Source organism: Mesoplodon bidens, assembly GCF_964165515.1.
Source record: "Mesoplodon bidens genome assembly, chromosome: 3".
NCBI lineage: Eukaryota > Metazoa > Chordata > Mammalia > Artiodactyla > Ziphiidae > Mesoplodon > Mesoplodon bidens.
Genome location: NC_138178.1, coordinates 148,970,060 through 148,988,855, shown reverse-complemented (window position 1 = coordinate 148,988,855; position 18,796 = coordinate 148,970,060). Strand labels below are relative to the sequence as shown.

At 43.5% G+C, this 18,796-nt stretch overlaps 1 protein-coding gene across 3 annotated transcripts in view; it reads left to right on the top strand.

Moving 5' to 3' along the window:
* DPF3 (double PHD fingers 3) overlaps positions 1–18,796 on the top strand; it is a gene marked incomplete at both ends in the record, with an annotated part of 257,662 nt that overhangs the window by 100,716 nt on the left and 138,150 nt on the right. For all 3 annotated transcript variants that reach the window (XM_081229806.1, XM_081229808.1, XM_081229807.1), the window contains one exon: positions 8,795–8,955. In XM_081229806.1, the coding sequence (XP_081085932.1) occupies positions 8,795–8,955 (161 nt within the window). The remainder of the gene's footprint in view (positions 1–8,794; positions 8,956–18,796) is intronic.

Here is an 18,796-nt window from a genome sequence, read left to right as displayed (position 1 = left end):
CCCGCCTCAGCAGACGAGGAGCACGTCTTCCGGGGTGACCTGATGATGACAGCACAGCACAACATTGGGTGAAGCGCTCACAGAAGAGGAGTGTTAGTTCTGCATCTGGGCGTGAGTACTGTAGATGGAGAAACACAATCTCAAGAGCTGAAGTGACCCTTTTTAAGATGATGAAGAGAAGTCAGTAGGATTTGAACTTATAGGAGATCTGTTTTCAGATGCCTAATCCTGTGCTCTGGAGAAGCCACGTAACTTCAGGCTCACTTCATTATCATCTGGAGAAAGAAGGTCCTCAGCATCCCTCAACGGTGAAGCGTCCATGAGTTTGCTGAGGATGGTGTGACATTTGCTTTTTTTTTTTTTTTTTTTTTTTTGCGGTACGCGGGCCCCTCACTGTTGTGGCCTCTCCCGTTGCGGAGCACAGGCTCCAGATGCGCAGGCCCAGCGGCCATGGCTCACGGGCCCAGCCGCTCCGCGGCATGTGGGATCTTCCCGGACCGGGGCACGAACCCGCGTCCCCCGCATCGGCAGGCGGACTCCCAACCACTGCGCCACCAGGGAAGCCCTAGGATGGCGTGACATTTCAAACAAGCAATCTGTATTCATCACAGGCTTCTACGTTCTCAGCACTGTGCTGGGTGGGGTAGCACAGAAGTATATAACTCTTAGTCCCTGTCTTCAAGATGTTTATCATCTAGTTGGGTGGGGAGGGAGAAGGATGGTGGTCGAGATGGGCCAAACATGAGTGAGACAGTTAGGGAGCTCAGAGAGGCAGAGAGCAAGAACCATTGGCAGGAATAACTGGGGAAGCTTCCTGGAAGAGGTGGGACTCCAGCCAGCCCTTGAACAGGGTAAGGTCAACCAGGCCAAGGAGGGGAGGCAAGAATTCCCGACTCGGGGTGGGGGGGTCTGAGTAAAGTATTTTGTTGGGGTCCAGGGAAGGCCTGTCTGCTTCATATATGCAGGAAGGTCAGATAACGATTCATTCATTCATTCTCTCAATCCTTCATCATCAACCCAACACAGCAAGCTCTGCTGGGCTTGGGGATAGAGCAGCAAACAAGCCAGATGTGGTTTCTGCACCTGGGGCAGGCTTTAGACTCCTGAGATCATCGTGCAGCATCTACTCTGCTCTCCTTGATGCCTGAGGTTGGCCTCACCACCCTACTGCCTAATGTCTTGGGTTGGAGGTTTGTGTGGGTACCTGACAACCTCAAAGATACTGTTGTGTGTCTGTGTGTCCCATGGAGGGCATTAGCCTGCTCAGGCAGAGGGTCAAGTCATAAAGTGGCAGAAAACACTGCTCTCTGAAGGAAGGAGAGAGGAATCATCACTGATGACAGGCATTTACCTCTGTGAGTCAGAGGTTCTCATTTAATTATCTTGGAGCTGAAGTAGGAGCTATGTACCCAGATTGTGGGAAGGAGAACTTAGGCTCAGGGAGAGGAAGTAACTTGCCCCAGGTTTGTGTAGCCAGTAAGCAGTGGAGCTAGACTCAGATCTGCCTGATTCCAAGTCTCTGTTCTACCTCAATACCAAGACTCTCCAAGGGCCTTAACAGCTCAGTAGAAGAATGTGGCAGTATTGGGAGCCATCTTGGCTTCTGTATTGAGGAAGGCAAGATTGAAAACGGGGTTCGAGGGAGACTTCTTTTTGTCAGCTGGGTAGGAGAAGAGCTATAGTGATTGCAGTCAGGAGACTGCTGCCATAGCAGGGGCCGGGTGCTGAGGACTAAGTGGAAGTGCCTGCAAACGTTCTTTTAATATTTTTTTTAAGTTGCAAGTAGACAGTCATGTAATCTAAATCACCAACCTATATGTGCGAAAAACTCAGAAGACCATGCATGCACCATATGCTTTACTGCTCTGATTGAAACTCCTACCATAAGTGAGTGGTATAGGAGTTGTTGAAAGCAATTCAACAAAGAATTATTGGGCACTGACTGCGTGCTGGGCTCTGTGCTAGATGCTGGAGGTGAACCGGTAAAAAAAGCCAGGTATGCAGGGCTGCTGGGTTACACTGGTCCAGTACGCTTCACACTGGAGTTTATATGACAGGTGCGCCTGGTGTGGTTTCGTGTAAAATCTGAATGGCTGTGTGCAGTGGCCCTGCAGATGTGGTCCCTGCCCTCATGGAGTTTGTAGTCTAGTAGGGAAGACAAATGTTAAACATTGAGTTGAGTTAAAATTGCCATTGTTAATATTATTATTGTCGTCTTTGTTGGAAGAGGACAGGATGAGGAGGAAGGGGATTGAATCTCTATCTGAAAATCCTCTATATCCCTTCCTATTCTATATAAGAAACACTGTCTTAGCTGGGGCTGCTATAACAAAATAACCATGGGCTGGGTGGCTTAAACAATGGACATTTATTTCTCACCATTCTGGTGGCTGGGGTGTCTGAGATCAGTGTGGCAGCATGGTCTAGGTGAGGTCTGGTAAGGGCCCTCTTCTTGGGTCACAGGTAATTGCCTTCTTGCTATGTCCTCACATGGCAGAGAGAGAGAGAGAGAGAGGGAGAGAAAGAGAGAGACAGAGACAGAGAGGGAGGGAGAGGGAGAGAGAAAGTGATAATCCCATCATGGGTAGGTCTAGTCTCATGACCTAATTACCTCCCAAAGATCCCGTCTCCAAGTACCATCCATTATGGGGTTAGGGCTTCAGCACGTGAATTTCAGGGGTTGGGGGGATGCAATTCAGTCCATAGCAAACACTAAACTTGATTTTCTTTCAAGGGCAGCTTGAGGAACAGTATAACCGTGAGAAAAATGAAAAGGTTCCCCCACCTTGCCGAATATTGCCCCCTGCTTGCTAATTATTACAAAACACGCCACAAACGGGAGATGGCTTTCCGTGCCACAGAGAGAGTTAAACGTGTTTAAATGCGAACAGGGGGACGTTAGCAAATTGGTGTAGATGAGTTTTAACGTGTGTGTGGGGGCCGTTGTGGAAGTTCGGCAGCTGCGTGAAACAGCAGGAAGGCCAGGTGCCCCCAGAGAAGAGGGGCCGATGGGGGAAGGCGGGGCCAGCAATCTGCCACAGGCCTGAGCTCCTCTGTATCTCTGCTTATCTCTGTTTATGAGCACAAATAGCTGTGATGGGCCAAGGTCCTGTTTTTACAGCTGGAAGGGACCTGTGGCCACGGGGTGGGAAAGGAGAGAATGGGAGAGCTCCCCGAGACATGAAAGAATTCGGTGCCAGCTGGGCTGAAGGATAGGGGAGGGTCAAGGACACGATGCTGGGGAGAGACACAGCAGGGTTCCCTCAGGTCCCCCGCTCCCAGCCCTGTGGAGACTGGGGAGGGAGCGGGCTCCGGCAAGGCGCGAAGAATTCACTCCTGGACACACGTATGAGGTAGGGCAGGACACTTGTCCTTGGGTCAGAACATGGGACCACAGGGACAATGAAGGGGGAGGGGCCCTAGGTGTCTGGGTTGGGGGTCGGAGCTGGGAGTCTGTTCGGCACAGTGGACATGGAATCTAAGAGAACAGGCAAGGTCTCGAGAGAGGGAGGTGGAAATGTGAGGAAGAGGAGCAGGGCGTCTTGGAGAGGGTGTGACAGGCTCTGAAAATCACACGTGGAGCTTAGTTGGCAGTCATTTGGGAGAAGTCTTATTTTTTCCACTCTGAATCCTCTTTGGTGCCTAGAATCCATTTCTCCACAGATATGCTCAAGGAGGGCCACTGGAAAGCTCTCAGAGCTAGGATGGCTCTGTCACTCCAGAAGGGATCGCTAAGGATCCCACAAAACCCCTCACAAAAGCTCCAGAACCGGGCAGCCAGCACTGCTCCAAGCAGCAGGCCGAGAGGGCCTCCTGCTCTGGCAGAGCCCAGCAGTTTGTTCCCCTGCCTTTCCTACTTCTGATCGCAGCCTTGAGTAGCCTGGAGTCAGCTGTTGATGAGACCATCATTCTACTCTGCCTTGTGCCAGCTTCTCTGAGCCCAAGACATCTATCACCCTGCGGAAAATCTAGCCCCCTTGGTTTAATGCAGACAGGTGATGGCTGAGGCTGGGCCGTGCCTGTCCCAGCCTGGGGCACACTGGTCACCACTGCACAAAATGATTCATTTGCTGCCAGCCTTTCCCAGCTTCCTCTGCCCCTCGCAGCTTTCTTTTTTAAAATATTTATTTATTTTTTATTTTGGCTGTGCTGGCTCTTAGCTGCGGCATGCGGACTCTTAGTTGTGGCATGCATGCGGGATCTAGTTCCCTGATTCGAGCCCCCTGCACTGGGAGCTAGGAGTCTTAACCGCTGGACCACTAGGGAAGTCCCTGCGCCTTGCAACTTTAATGCAAATGTCACCCCTGGGATCCTATCAATGTGGGATTTTTTTTTTTGCGGTACGCGGGCCTCTCACTGTTGTGGCCTCTCCCGTTGCGGAGCACAGGCTCCGGACGCGCAGGCTCAGTGGCCATGGCTCATGGGCCCAGCCGCTCCGCGGCATGTGGGATCCTCCCGGACCGGGGCACGAGCCCGTGTCCCCTGCATCGGCAGGTGGACTCTCAACCACTGCGCCACCAGGGAAGCCCCAATGTGGGATTTTTAAAAAAGAAATACCATATGGGGAGAGGAGAGATAAATTACGGGTCTGGGGTTAACATATACATACTACTATATATAAAATAGGTAAACAACAAGGACCTACTGTATAGCACAGGGAACTATACTCAATATCTTATAATAACCTATAATGGAAAAGAATCTGAAAAAGTATATATATATATATGTATGTATAACTGAATCACTTTGCTGTACTCTTGAAATTAACACAACATTGTAAATCAACTATACTTCAATAAAAAAAAACGAAATACCACATTGAAAAGGACATTTGTCCCCTCTCCTGTTTAAATTGCTTTCCATGGGTTATGGAGACCTGGCCATTGATTTTCTTCTAGAGAACAGAGCAAGCCCTGTGAAGCTTTTGGCTAATTAACTTTTGGAGAAGTGCAGCTTGAATTTATCAGAGGATGAAGTCTCCTTTCTCCTCACATATCTTTAATTTCCAAATCGCTGCCAATGCCTGGCCTGTTTAAAAGTGACTTCCCTGGAGACGATGGCAGAGGGTGAAGGCTGTCACATTTCTGTAGCTTCAGTCTTCAATACGGTTGTTCCAGTCCTCAGAAAATCTCTCCTGTTTACATAAGGGAGGTATCATTCACACAAAGATTACATTTAAAAATACACATTTCCCCGCAGCATGCCTGTTACTAATAACATTGCATGTTATGAAAGTGGAAAGTATTTAAGATGAAATTAATTTTCACCCAGTGAGCCACTTTGTTTGACTTTTTCGTTCCATTCAGTATGGGGCATGGACTTGGCCAAACGCACTTCTCATTTTCAGCAAGTTCACTGTCTTGTTTCTCTTTTTGGGATTGAAGCTGTTGGAAGTGAGTTCCAGGCATATCGAGAAAAGTCTGATTTGAGATCCTATTGCAGATTTCTTTTGTACTGGCTTCCAGGAGTTAGTTTTGAAAATGGAAACCCACTTCTCTCCAGTTGATGAGTTTTATTTTTTTCTTTATTTTTTATTTTTTTGAAGCCATCTTTATTTTATTTATTTATTTTTTAACATCTTTATTGGAGTATAATTGCTTTACAATGGTGTGTTAGTTTCTGCTTTATAACAAAGTGAATCAGTTATACATATACATATGTCCCCATATCTCTTCCCTCTTGCATCTCCCTCCCTCCCACCCTCCCTATCCCACCCCTCTAGATGGTCACAAAGCACGGAGCTGATCTCCCTGTGCTATGTGGCTGCTTCCCACTAGCTATCCAGTTGATGAGTTTTAGTGTACAGTTTTCTTCCTTCCTTCTCCTCCCTCCCTCCTTCCCTCCCTCCCTCCCTCCCTCCCTCTCTTCCTTCCTTCCTTCCTTCCTTCCTTCCTTCCTTCCTTCCCCTCCCTCCGTCCCTCCCTCCTTTTCTTCCATGGTTTCTCTTTAAGCAGAATTTTTGGAGTTGGAATAGTTAACATCTTTTTTGGCAGTCTGTCAAAATATCCTGGGAAACCAGATAACGGCTTCTCACATCGGACGCTCCTCTGTCGTGTGTTCTTGTCAGTTCTCATCCATGTGATGTGACTGGTCTCTGTTATGTGGAGGGAAGCTGGAGCCCCCAGGACACCCTGGACAGGCTGTGTGTCACCTTGCCTGGGCTGAGCTGCCCTCGACAGTTCTGTTACACTGAGCTGCATCGCCTTAGCAGAAGGAGGTATTTAAACGGGTGGGACACAGATGCGAACGCTTCGCAGGAAATGGTTCTTTATTTTTGATCAATCTCATGATCCTTGTTACTAACTTTGATTACATCAGCTTATGTGCAGTTCCATTTTATAGCATTTTCATGGGCTTTCATTCCCCCTCCCCAATTCATTTCCAGCTGTGTGACTATTATAATTTGATTACAGTTAGGTTTTGTAACTGCTAGACACTTTCTGAGCTGTTATGCCGTCCTTGTGAGAAGGAAGATGCCCAGAGGTAAAAAAGGAGCAAAGGGCTTTTTTTTAGGAGGCATGTCCACAGGTAGTTTCCAAAAGATGCCTCAGAAGCTTCAATGATTGTATTCTCCCAGAATAAGGAATTTGCTTTAAAATTTTTGGTAGAATCTGACCCATTGACTTTTAAAAAGGGGTAAGAAGACAAATACTGTTTGAAAACACTTATATGTGTAATCTAAAAAATACAACAAACTAGTGAATATAACAAAAAAGAAGCAGACTCACATAAAGGAACAAACTAGTGGTTAACAGTGGGGAGAGGGAAGGGGGAGGGGCAAGATAGGGGTAGGCTATTAAGAGGTACAAGCTATTAGATATAAAATAAGCTACAAGGATATACTGTACAATACAGGGAATATAGCCAATATCTTACGATAACTATAAATGGAATATAACCTTTAAAAATTGTGACTCACTATATATTGTACACCTGTAGCTTACAAAATATTGTACATCAACTACACTTCAATAAAAAAGTGAAAAAGAGTACAGAAGAATCCATTTAAACTTTTTCTTTCTTTACTGCTCTAAATATTTTGGTTAAGAAATATATTATTTTAAACTTAGACCCCTCCCCCCCACCCCCCCATTTTGGCATCCTTGGATCTACATAGACCAAAAAAGAGGGACATTCATAATGTCCCTTCAAAATGATCTACTTGGGCTTCCCTGGTGGTGCAGTGGTTGGGAGTCTGCCTGCCGATGCAGGGGACACGGGTTCGTGCCCCGGTCCGGGAAGATCCCACATGCCGCGGAGTGGCTAGGCCCGTGAGCCATGGCCACTGAGCCTGCGCGTCCGGAGCCTGTGCTCCGCAACGGGAGAGGCCACAACAGTGAGAGGCCTGTACCGCAAAAAAAAAAGCTACTTGAGTCTCCCTTTTGGCTCTGCAATCCCTGAGGCTCCTCCTCTTCCTGCCTTTTCCTCACTCTCCTCGCTAAGAAGCTCTACTTTACCTGGTAGACATCATGTGATTACATCTGTAATTCCTTGGGCCATTAATTTTTAAATTTTATTTATTATTATTTATTTTTGGCTGCATTGGGTCTTTGTTGCCGCGCGGGCTTTCTCTAGTTGCAGCGAGCGGGGTCTTCTCTTCGTTGTGGTGCACAGGCTTCTCATCGCAGTGACTTCTCTTGTTGCCGAACGCGGGCTTCAGTAATTGCGAGATGCGGGCCCAGTAGTTGTGGCTCCTGGGCTCTAGAGCGCAGGCTCAGTAGTTGTGGCACACGGGCTTAGTTGCTCTGCGGCATGTGGGATCTTTCCGGACCAGGGCTCGAACCCGTGTCCCCTGCATTGGCAAGTGGATTCTTAACCACTGCACCACCAGGGAAGGCCCCTTGGGCCATTATTAACCTCTGCCATATGCCTATCTTTCATTTGTTAGGTATTTGATCTCATTGATTGTTTGTGTTTTAAGATTGATCAGTTATAGAATGTTATATTTTTGGTTTTTGAAAAGGACATTATCTTAAAATTAGTAGCATCACCACATGTCCAAGGATACCAAAGATTCAGACACCTAAAATTTACTGTGCTTAATCAGATCACCACTCCAGCAAACCAGAAAGGTCTTTCTATTTGTGTATTCAACTCTGGGAATGGAATTATTTTGAGGTCAAAAATCAACTATTATTATTTCAAATGCTTCTTTTGTTTGTTTTCCATCAGAAAGTTATTTTTCTTTAAGTGTGTGGTTTTAAAAGATTGGTGCATGCCCTTCTTCACCTCCTTCCCCCATAATAGCTCTGCTTTTACAGGATGTTTCCTCTGACCTTCTAGTCTTTTCTATGGAGTGTTTCTCTTCTATTGTAATGGAAATCTTTGTATCTGTGCTGGTGGTTTGGGTTCAATCTAGAGTGCCTTTGTTGGTTACCACTGAGAAAAAAAGTGTGGCTAATGGTGAATTTTAAGGGGCAGGGAGCTCTAGAAGCCTGGTGTCCTAGTAGATTCCATGCAGAAGGTTGTTCTAGAGCTACCTCCATTCTGGAGTGGGACCTCATGCATCCTAGAACAGGGAAGTGTCACTTTTACTGGTGGTTTATTCTTGGGGTCCTCATTTCTTTGTTAAAGGGTTTCTAAGTTTCCTGGTGGATTTAGTACAGGAAATAGAATCTGTTGGAGACCCGACACTGAGTTGGATTCTGCTGGTTGGCAAAGCTCTTGGTACACCTTGCCTTGGTCTTCGTAACCGCAAAATCTTCCCTGGGAGGTGGGTGGGTGACTCCAGTTTCCTTCTGCGTGTGTTCTGGTTTTCCCTGGCCTCATTCCTCCTCTCTCTGTCTCCTGGCAGGCTCGGGGACCAGTTCTACAAGGAGGCCATTGAGCACTGCCGGAGTTATAACTCGCGCCTGTGTGCAGAGCGCAGCGTGCGTCTCCCGTTCCTGGACTCGCAGACCGGGGTGGCCCAGAACAACTGCTACATCTGGATGGAGAAGAGGCACCGAGGCCCAGGTGAGCCATGCCACCCCTGGGACTTGCACATGTTCAGGATCCCAGCCTGGATGCAGGCCGACTAGAGATTGTCTGGGAATCCCCGCAGCTTGGCTGGGCATGGGGGTGGCGCAAGCTGTACAGGGAGCCTAGGATGCTTTCAAGAAGCTCAACTGCTTCTATAACTCCAAGGTGCTCCAAGGATGCTCCAAGGATGGTGTGGGACATTGAAGCCACATTGGCAGGGAGGGGCAGAGTGAAAGAAGTCAGGATGCTTAACCCAAAAAAGGGAGGACTGAGGCCATGACAGCCCTCTTCACCTTTTACCCTGTGTGTTGGTGTAGCTTAGTGGTTATAAGCTGGAAATCTGCAGTCAGATTTTGGTTTGAGGCTGAGCTTTGTCATCAAACCTATTGCCCTCAGGTTCCTCATCTGTAAAATGGGATAATAATTGTACCTACTTCAGAACTTTGTCAGGATTAAATGAAAATCTTCATAAAAAGCTCATAACTTGAATTTAGCACATAGTAAGTATGTGCTCCAAAAATGCTGGCTGTTATTGTTGATGTTATTATTATTACTATTACTGTGATACTAGTCGTCTAGGCTCCAGAGAACAGAAGAAAGACCAATGGGTGGAGATCAGGGAGGCAATTATAAGAATTCAGTTTTCTGGCTCTATAAGGGTATATTACAAAAATTTGTTTTTAATTTTTTTTCTTTTCTTTTTTTTTTTTTTTTTGCGGTATGCGGGCCTCTCACTGCTGTGGCCTCTCCCGTTGCGGAGCACAGGCTCCAGACACGCAGGTTCAGCGGCCATGGCTCATGGGCCTAGCCGCTCTGCGGCATGTGGGATCTTCCCAGACTGGGGCGCGAACCCGTGTCCCCTGCATCGGCAGGCGGACTCTCAACCACTGCTCCACTAGGGAAGCCCTGTTTTTAATTTTTAAAGTTTTTTATTTTTGGCTGTGTTTTGGGTCTTTGTTGCTGTGCGCGGGCTCCTTCTATTTGTGGCAAGTGGGGGCTACTCTTAGTTGCGGTGTGCGGGCTTCTCATTGCAGTGGCCTCTCATGCTGTGGATCAAGGGCTCCAGGTGTGTGGGCTTTAGTAGTTGTGGCCCATGCACTCAGTAGTTGTGGTTTGTGGGCTCTAGAGCGCAGGCGCAGTAGTTGTGACGTGCAGGTTTAGTTGCTCCGAGGCATGTGGGATCTTCCCAGATCAGGGCTCAAACCCATGTCCCCTGCATTGGCAGGTAGATTCTTAACAACTGTGCCACCAGGGAAGCCCTAAAATTTTTATTATGGAAAAGTTTCAAAGCCATACAGAAGTGGAGAGAATAGTAAAATGAATTTCTATGTACTTATCACACAGCCTCAACACCCAGTGATCAACTCATAGCCAATCACTTCATTTATACTCACCTCTCACTTTCCTCCTTGAACCCAGGTTATTTTGAAGCAAATCAAGACAGCATATTATTTCATCTGTAAATTTTTCAGTATGTATCTCTAAATGGTAAGAACATAAATAAACATACCAACCATAGCTATCAAAGCTCAAAGTTAAAAACAAGACATTAATAGCATCAAATATTTGTTCAACATTTATTTCCCCCTATAGTTGAAATCAGGATCCAAATAGGACTCCTACATTACAATTGGCTGATGTGTCTCTTAAGTCTCTTTAAATCTGTAGGTTTCTTTCTTTCTCTCTCTTTTTCTCTCATTATTTGTGGAAGAAACTGGGTTGTTTGCACTGTAGGGTTTCCCAGCGTCTGGATTTTCTCACTGCATCCCCATGGTGTTTTTCCTGTGGATTGGTAAGAGCAGATTCAGGTTCAATTTCTTGGGCTGGAACAGTTCCTAAGTGGTGATGTGTACATTCATCAGGAGGTTCATGGGGTCTAGATATCACTCTTTTACTGATGTTAGCAGCCCTTGATGAAAATTGCCTAGATCCTTTATTCTATAAAGGGTTGCAAAATGGTGCATTCAATTCGAGGATATCATTATTTCTTCATTTATTAGCTCTACAGCATATATAAAGAGAAATATCTCCTCATTAAAGTTTTGGTTATTGTGTGGTATTGTTCATATATGAAAGCATGGATAAATGATTTTTCCCCTTTATTTATCAGTTTTCAAAATAATGAGTTGGTTCCCTAGTATTCTCCAAAGGTGATCAATAAAGTTATTTTTATTATCTTAAGTACCATCATGAATTCACAGATTTATACATTTTGGCTACATTTTAATCCATTGCAACTATTATTATTGATGCTTAAATTGTCCCATCTTTGGACAGTAGGGGTTTTGTCCGGTGCTAGTGTTTTGAAACCGCCTAGTAGTTTCTCTAGCAACCTTGATATCCTAATATTGGGACAAATGTTTCAGGCTCATCTTGTACATGTCCTGCCCCAGACCTAGAATCAGCTATTTCTCTAAGAAACCCTGTTTCCTCTTTGTAGGAATATTATTTAGAGACCACAATCTGGTGGTGCTCATTGCTCCTGGGTTGGTTGTTGATTCTAGGACTTTGCAGTGAGCAGAACTAAGAAATATGATTTCTTGTTTGATTTTTCTTTTTTTCTCTTTTTAAGGGAAAATACATTATGAAATTTACTGGTATTTCCCATTCAATTCAGTTTTCGACAGTTTTAACTATCTTAATTCTCTATCTCCTTTCTCCCACACCAAAAAAGGATACTGGCTCTTAATGATACCAGCATAATTACTTATCTGCTTTATTCTGTGATAAACGCACAGCAATATCAGAATAAAAGGAGACTACCAACAATAAGGTTACTTAAATGGTTTAAGTTTTTATTTCTTTCTTTGCAATTTTTTTTTGTCCTTAGCGTATTTCCTATTAAGGTTGTAGAGTCAAATTACTGTGTTTTAAGGTCACTTAAAATAATTCCTCTGTGTGGTTGTACTACTAACTCAATACACAGTTGGATTTATTTGTTTCATTTTTGCTTTCACTTATTAGGTATTGCTGGGTTTTTTTTTTGTATTTTATGTAATTACATTTTTAAATTAACTTTTTACTTAGAAATAATTATAGATCCACAGGAAGTTGTAAATATAGTACAGAGAGATCACCTGTACCCTTCACCCAATTTCCCGTTATGGATATATCTTGTGTAACTATAGTATAATATCAAAACCAGAAAATTGACATGGGTGAAATGTGTGTGCATTGCTCTATGCCATTTTATCACACGTATAGATTTGTGGAACCACCACCACAATCAAGATACAAAACTATTCCATCACCACAAAGATCTCCCTCATCCTACCCCTTTATAATCACACCCACCTCTTCCTCTCTTCATTTAAATCCTTTATCCTCTCGCATTTATAACAACAGTATCTTAAATATTTCCTGTACGTACATTGGAAACCACATCAGACGTCTAATTCTTGCTCTAATTGTCAAACATAATTTAGAAAACTTAAGTGTCTGTTGTATTTACTCATATTTTTACTCTTTTGTTGTTATTTCTTCCTTTCTGATGTTCCCAGATGCCTGCTTTTATAATTCCTTTCTGATTAAGTACTTTCTTTAGCCATTCTTTTTAAGTAGGTCTGATAGTAACAATTCTTAGTTTTCCTTCTTCTGAGAATGTCTTGATTTTTCCCCTCATTCCTTTTTTTGGCCACACTGCACAGTATGCAGGATCTTATTTCCCTGACCAGGAATTGAACCTGTGCCCCCTGCAGTGGAAGCTCAGAGTCCTAACCTGGGCCTAACCTGAACCGCCAGGGAATTCCACCCCTCATTCCTGAAGGATATTTTTATTTTATTTTATTTTATTTTATTTTATTTATTTATTTATTTATTGGGATATAGTTGTTTTACAATGTTGTGTTGGTTTCTACTGTACAGAGAAGTAAAGCAGGGTTCCCTGTGCTATACAGCAGGTTCTCATCTCAAGTGTTGATCTATTTTATATATATTAGTGTATATATGTTAATTCCAATCTCCCAATTCATCCCACCCCACCTTTCCCCCCTTGGTGTCCATACGTTTGTTCTCTACATCTATGTCTGTATTTCTGCCTTGCAAACTGGTTCATCTGTACCATTTTTCTAGATTCTACAAATATGCGTTAATATACGATATTTGTTTTTCTCTTTCTGACTGACTTCACTCTATATGTCAGTCTCTAGGTCCATCCACATCTCTACAAACGACCCAATTTAGTTCCTTTTTATGGCTGAGTAATATTCCATTGTATGTATGTGCCCCATCTGAAGGATATTTTTTTGTTGGATATAAAATTCTGGGATGACAGTCCCTTTATTTTAGCACTTGAAAAATGTCTTGCCACTGCCTTTTGGCCTCAGTAGTCTGTGATGAGAAATCTGCTGTCATTCAAATGGTTTTCTCTTATAAGTGAGGTGTCATTTTTCTCTCACTGCTTTTGAGATTTTTTTGTTATTAGTTTTCAGAAATTTGATTTTGATGTCTTGGTGTAGATTTCTTTGAGTTTATCCTTGTCAGAATTCACTCAGCTTCTTGAATCTTATGTTTTTTGCCAAATTTGGAAAATTTTCAGCCGTTATTTCTTTGAATATATTTTCAGCCTCACTCTCTTTCCCTTCTCCTTCTGAGACTCCACTGGGAAAGAAAATTCTGGAACTCCAAAATGTTAGATCTTTTGTTATAGTCCCATAAGTCCCCCAGTCTCCCTTCTTTTCTCCTCCTCCTCCTCCTTCTTTTTTCCAATCTATTTTCTCTCAGTTGCTCAGACTGGAGGATTTCTATTATATACTCTTCAGATTCATTACTTCTTTCATCTATCCTCTACATTCTGCTGTTGAGCCCATTCATTGAGGGTTTGTTTTGTTTTTGTCATTAGTTCTTCTTTATATCTTCTATTTCTTTGTGGGACTTCATATTTTTTCATTTGTTTCAAGTGTTGATGATTGTTTGTTTGAAACATTTTTATGACAGCTACTTTAAAATCCTTGTCAGATAATTCTAACATTTGTGTCATTTCAGTGCTGGTACCTGTTGTATTTTCTCCTTCAAGTTGAGATTTTCCTGGTTCTTCATATGAGTGATTTTGATTGAATCCTGGACATTTTGGCTATAATAAATACTATGAGACTCTAGATGTTATCTAAATCTTCTATTTTCACAGACCTCCTCTGACACTGTGCTGACCGGGGAAGAGAGGTGCCCCTTGTTACTGTCGGATGGATGTGGAAGTCCATGTTCCCCACTCGGTCTCTGTTGCCACCCTGGTGGGGGAGGAGTACCTCATTATTGCTGGGTGGGGGTGGGAATTTAAATTCCCCACTAAGCCTTCACCAATACCACCCTAGTTGGGAAGAGGAAGAGTGCCTCATTACTCTTCCCTGTGTGGGCTCCAGTGACACAATGGGGGGTCAGTTTGTCACTTGACCTTCTCTGACACTAACCCAGCAAGGATATTGGGATGCCCTGCTAGGCTGCCCCTTTCCTGGTCCTTTAGCTAGAGAGAGCAGGATTTCCTTTCTTTCTTTTTTTTTTTCAATATATTTATTTATTTTTGGCTGCGCTGGGTCTTTGTTGCTGCACACGGGCTTTCTCTAGTTGCAGTGAGCAGGGGCTACTCTTTGTTGTGGTGAGCAGGCTTCTCATTGCAGTGGCTTCTCTTGTTGCAGAGCATGGGCTCGAGGGCTCTCGGGCTTCAGTAGTTGTGGCGCACAGGTTTAGTTGCTCCATGGCATGTGGGATCTTCCTGCACTAGGGCTCAAACCCGTGTCTCCTGCATTGGCAGATGGATTCTTAACCACTGTACCACCAGGGAAGCCCTGAGAGCAGGATTTTCTTGGGGCTTTTTTTGTCTACATTTGTAGGTGTTTCTGGATTATCAGCTTTTCCAGAGCTCAGTCTGGGATATATACAGCAAAAAGAATGCCCAGGGAACTCACCACCCTGTTGTTTCTTGGGTCTGAAAGTCCCTAGCTGGTCAGCCTCTCTACCTTTCAGTATCTTATTTTTGTTGTGTAAACAAAGTCTAAGAGTTTTAGTTGTACTTAGTGGGAGGAATATGGAAGAGTATATCTATCTTTCCAGAAGCAGAAGTCCCTGGGTTGCTTTTTCATTAAAAATGTTAACAGTTTTATTGAAGTATAACTGACATACAGTACTCTGCACATATTTAACATGTACAATTTGGTAAGTTTTGACATCTGTATACCTGTGAAACTATCATCACAATCAATATAATGAATATATCCATGACTCCCAAAAGTTTCCTTGTGTCCCTTGTAATTCCTCCTTCCTGTTCTTCCTCCTACCTCTACCGTATATGTCTCCCAATCCCCAGGCATGCTTTCTATAGTGGAATCATATAATATGTACTTCTTTTTTTGGTGGCTGATGGATGGGGTCTTGACTTCTTTCACTCAGAGTAATTATTTTGAGATCATCCATGTTCTAGCATGTATCAATGATTCATTTTTTTAATGCTGAGTAGTATTCCATTGTTTGGCTACATCACAGTTTATTCATTCATCTGTTGATGGACATTTGGATTTGTTTCCAGTTTTTGTCTATTTTAAATAAAGCTGCTGTGAACATTTGTGTATAATTCTTCATATGGACTTATAATTTCATTTCTCCTTGGTAAAATACCTAGGAGTGTAATGGCTATATCATAAGGAAGGTATATATTTAACATTTTAAGAAACTGTCAGGCTGTTTTTCAAAGTGGCTGTACCATTTTATATCCATTCCAGCAATGTACGAGAGTTCCAGTCCCTCTGTATTCTCACTAACATTTGGTATGGTCAACTTTTTAAAGTTTTAGCCATTCCTATTGTTATATACTGGTATCTCATTGTGGTTTTACTTTGCATTTCCCTAATTAATGATGTTGGGCATCTTTGCATGTGCTTATTTACTATCCATGTATATCCTTTGGTAAAATATTCAAATCTTTGGACCATTTTAAAATTGGGTTATTTGCTGGTTTTCTTATGAATGAGAATAGATACAAGACCTCTCCAAATTTGTCCTTCTTTTTTGAAGTTATTTCAGCTATTCTAGGTTCTTTGTACTTCCATAAGAATTTTATAATCAATTTGTCAATTTACAAAAAGTCTGCTGGGATTTTGGTTGACATTGTGTGGAGGGTTTTTTTTGTTTTTTGTTTTTTAAAAAAAATATTTATTTATTTATTTTTGGCTGCACTGGGTCTTTGTTGCTATGCACAGGCTTTCTCTAGTGGTGGGAATAGGGGGCTACTCTTCACTGCGGTGCGCGGGCCTCCCATTGCGGTGGCTTCTCTTGTTGCGGAGCACGGGCTCTAGGCATGCGGGCCTGAGTAGCTGTGGCACTCAGGCTTGGTATTTGTGGCTCACAGGCTCTAGAGCGCAGGCTCAGCAGCTGTGGTGCACGGGCCCAGCTGCTCCGCGGCATGTGGGATCCTCCCGGACCAGGGCTTGAACCCGTGTCCCCTGCATTGGCAGGCGGACTCCCAACCACTGCACCACCAGGGAATCCCTTGTGTGGAGTTTATAGATCAACTTGGGGAAAACCGGCAGTTCTCAATACTGAGCCATCCAACCCATGGATATAATATATCTTCCCATTTATTATTATCCTTTTTAATTTTTCTCATCAATAATTTTTAATTTTCAAAGTACAGTTCTTTCACATTTTTGTCAGATTTATCTCTAAGTACTTAATATTTTTTATAAATTGTAAATGTAAAAAATTTAAATTTCTGATTTTTCTTTGCTAGTATACAGAAATACAATTATTATTATTATTAATTTTTTTGTGTGTGGTACACGGGCCTCTCACTGTTGTAGCCTCTCCCATTGTGGAGCACAGGCTCCAGGCACGCAGGCTCAGTGGCCATGGCTCACAGGCCCAGCCGCTCTGCGGCATGTGGGATCTTCCCGGACCGGGGCACGAACCCATGTCCCCTGCATTGTCAGGCGGACTCTCAACCACTGTGCCACCAGGGAAGCCTAGAAATACAATTATTTTTTGTGTATTCACTTGACTCCTACAATCTTGCTGTACTCATTTATTAGTTCTAGAAGACTTCTCTAGATTCCACAGCATTTTCTACATAGTTGATTATTTTAGTGAATAAAGAAAACTTTTCAATATCTATGCGTTTTATTTATTTTACTTCTCTATTGCACTGGCTGGAATGTCCAGTACAATATTAAGTAAACATGGAAAGAGTGGACATGCTTATGTTTTTCCTGATCTTAAGGTGAAAGCATTCATTCTTTCATTATTAAGTATGATGTTAGGTGTAGGGTTTTTTTTTTTTTTATTGCCACACTGTGTGGCATGCAGGATCTTAGTTACCCAACCAGGGATCAAACCCCTGCCCCCTGCAGTGGAAGTGCAGAGTCTTAACCAGTGGACTGCCAGGGAAGTCCCAGCTGTAGGATTTTTGTAGTTGCTCTTTATCAGATTGAGAATGCTCCTATTTCTAGCTTGACAGTTTTAAATCAGGATTGGATGTTGGTTTTTGTCAACTGATTTTGCTGAGTCTATTGAGATGATCATGTGGTTTTGCTTTTGTAGTTTGTTAATATGGTGAGATACATTGATTTTTTTTTTAATTAATTTATTTTTATTTTTGGCTGTGTTGGGTCGTCATTGCTGCATGCGGGCTTTCTCTAGTTGCGGCAAGTGAGGGCTACTCTTTGTTGTGGTTTGCAGGCTTCTCATTGAGGTGGCTTCTCTTGTTGCGGAGCATGGGCTCTAGGTGCGCAGGCTTCAGTAGTTGGTGGCATGCAGGCTCAGTAGTTGTGGCTCACAGGCTGTAGAGTGCAGGCTCAGTAGTTGTTGCGCATGGGCTTAGTTGCTCCGCGGCATGTGGGATCTTCCCGGACCAGGGCTCAAACCCATGTCTCCTGCATTGGCAGCTGGATTCTTAACCACTGCGTCATCAGGGAAGCCCATATTGCTGTTTTTAAGTGTTCTAATATTTTCTCCTCCAGTGTCTAATTTGACATTAATTCCATCCAGTATGTTTTTAATCTCACACATTGTAGTTTTCATTTTTAGAAGTCAAATTGGAGTCTTTTAAAACAAACTGTTTTTAACTTTTAAACATATGGAATACAAATAATAACTGTTTTAGTGTTCTTGCTGCTAATTCTAACATCAGTGTCAATTCTGGTTTGGTTTCAATTGATTTTTTCCCCCTCTCACTGTAGGTCATATTTTCTAGCTTCTTTACATGCCTTGTAATTTTTGATTGGATGTCCAACTTTGTGAATTTTACCTTGCTGGGTACGGTATATATTTTTTATTCCTGTAAATATTCTGGAACTTTGTTTTGGTTCACTGTCAAGTTACTTGGAAACAATTTGATCTTTTCTTATCTTGCTTTTAAGGTTTGTTAGGTGGAACTGGAGCAGTGCTTAGCCTAGGGCTAATTATTCCTCATTAGTGAGGCAAGACCATTCTGTGTACCCTACCCAGTACTCCATGAATCATGAGACTTTCCCAGCGTGCTTGTGGGAACAGACTATTCTCAGCCCCTCGTGCACACCAGGCACACCTCTATTCTTACAGGTGGTTCTTTCCTCAGCATTGAGTAGATTCCTTACAAGCATGCGCTCATCAGTACTGAGCTGAATACTTGAAGGGGACCCTTTGTGTATCTCCACAGTTCATTCTCTGTGCTGCTTTCTTCTTCTTTTTTTTTTTTTTTGGTGGTACGCGGGCCTCTCACTGTTGTGGCCTCTCCCGTTGCGGAGCACAGGCTCTGGATGCGCAGGCTCAGCGGCCATGGCGCATGGACCCAGCCGCTCCGCGGCATGTGGGATCTTCCCAGACTGGGGAACGAATCCGTGTCCCCTGCATTGGCAGGCGGACTCTCAACCAC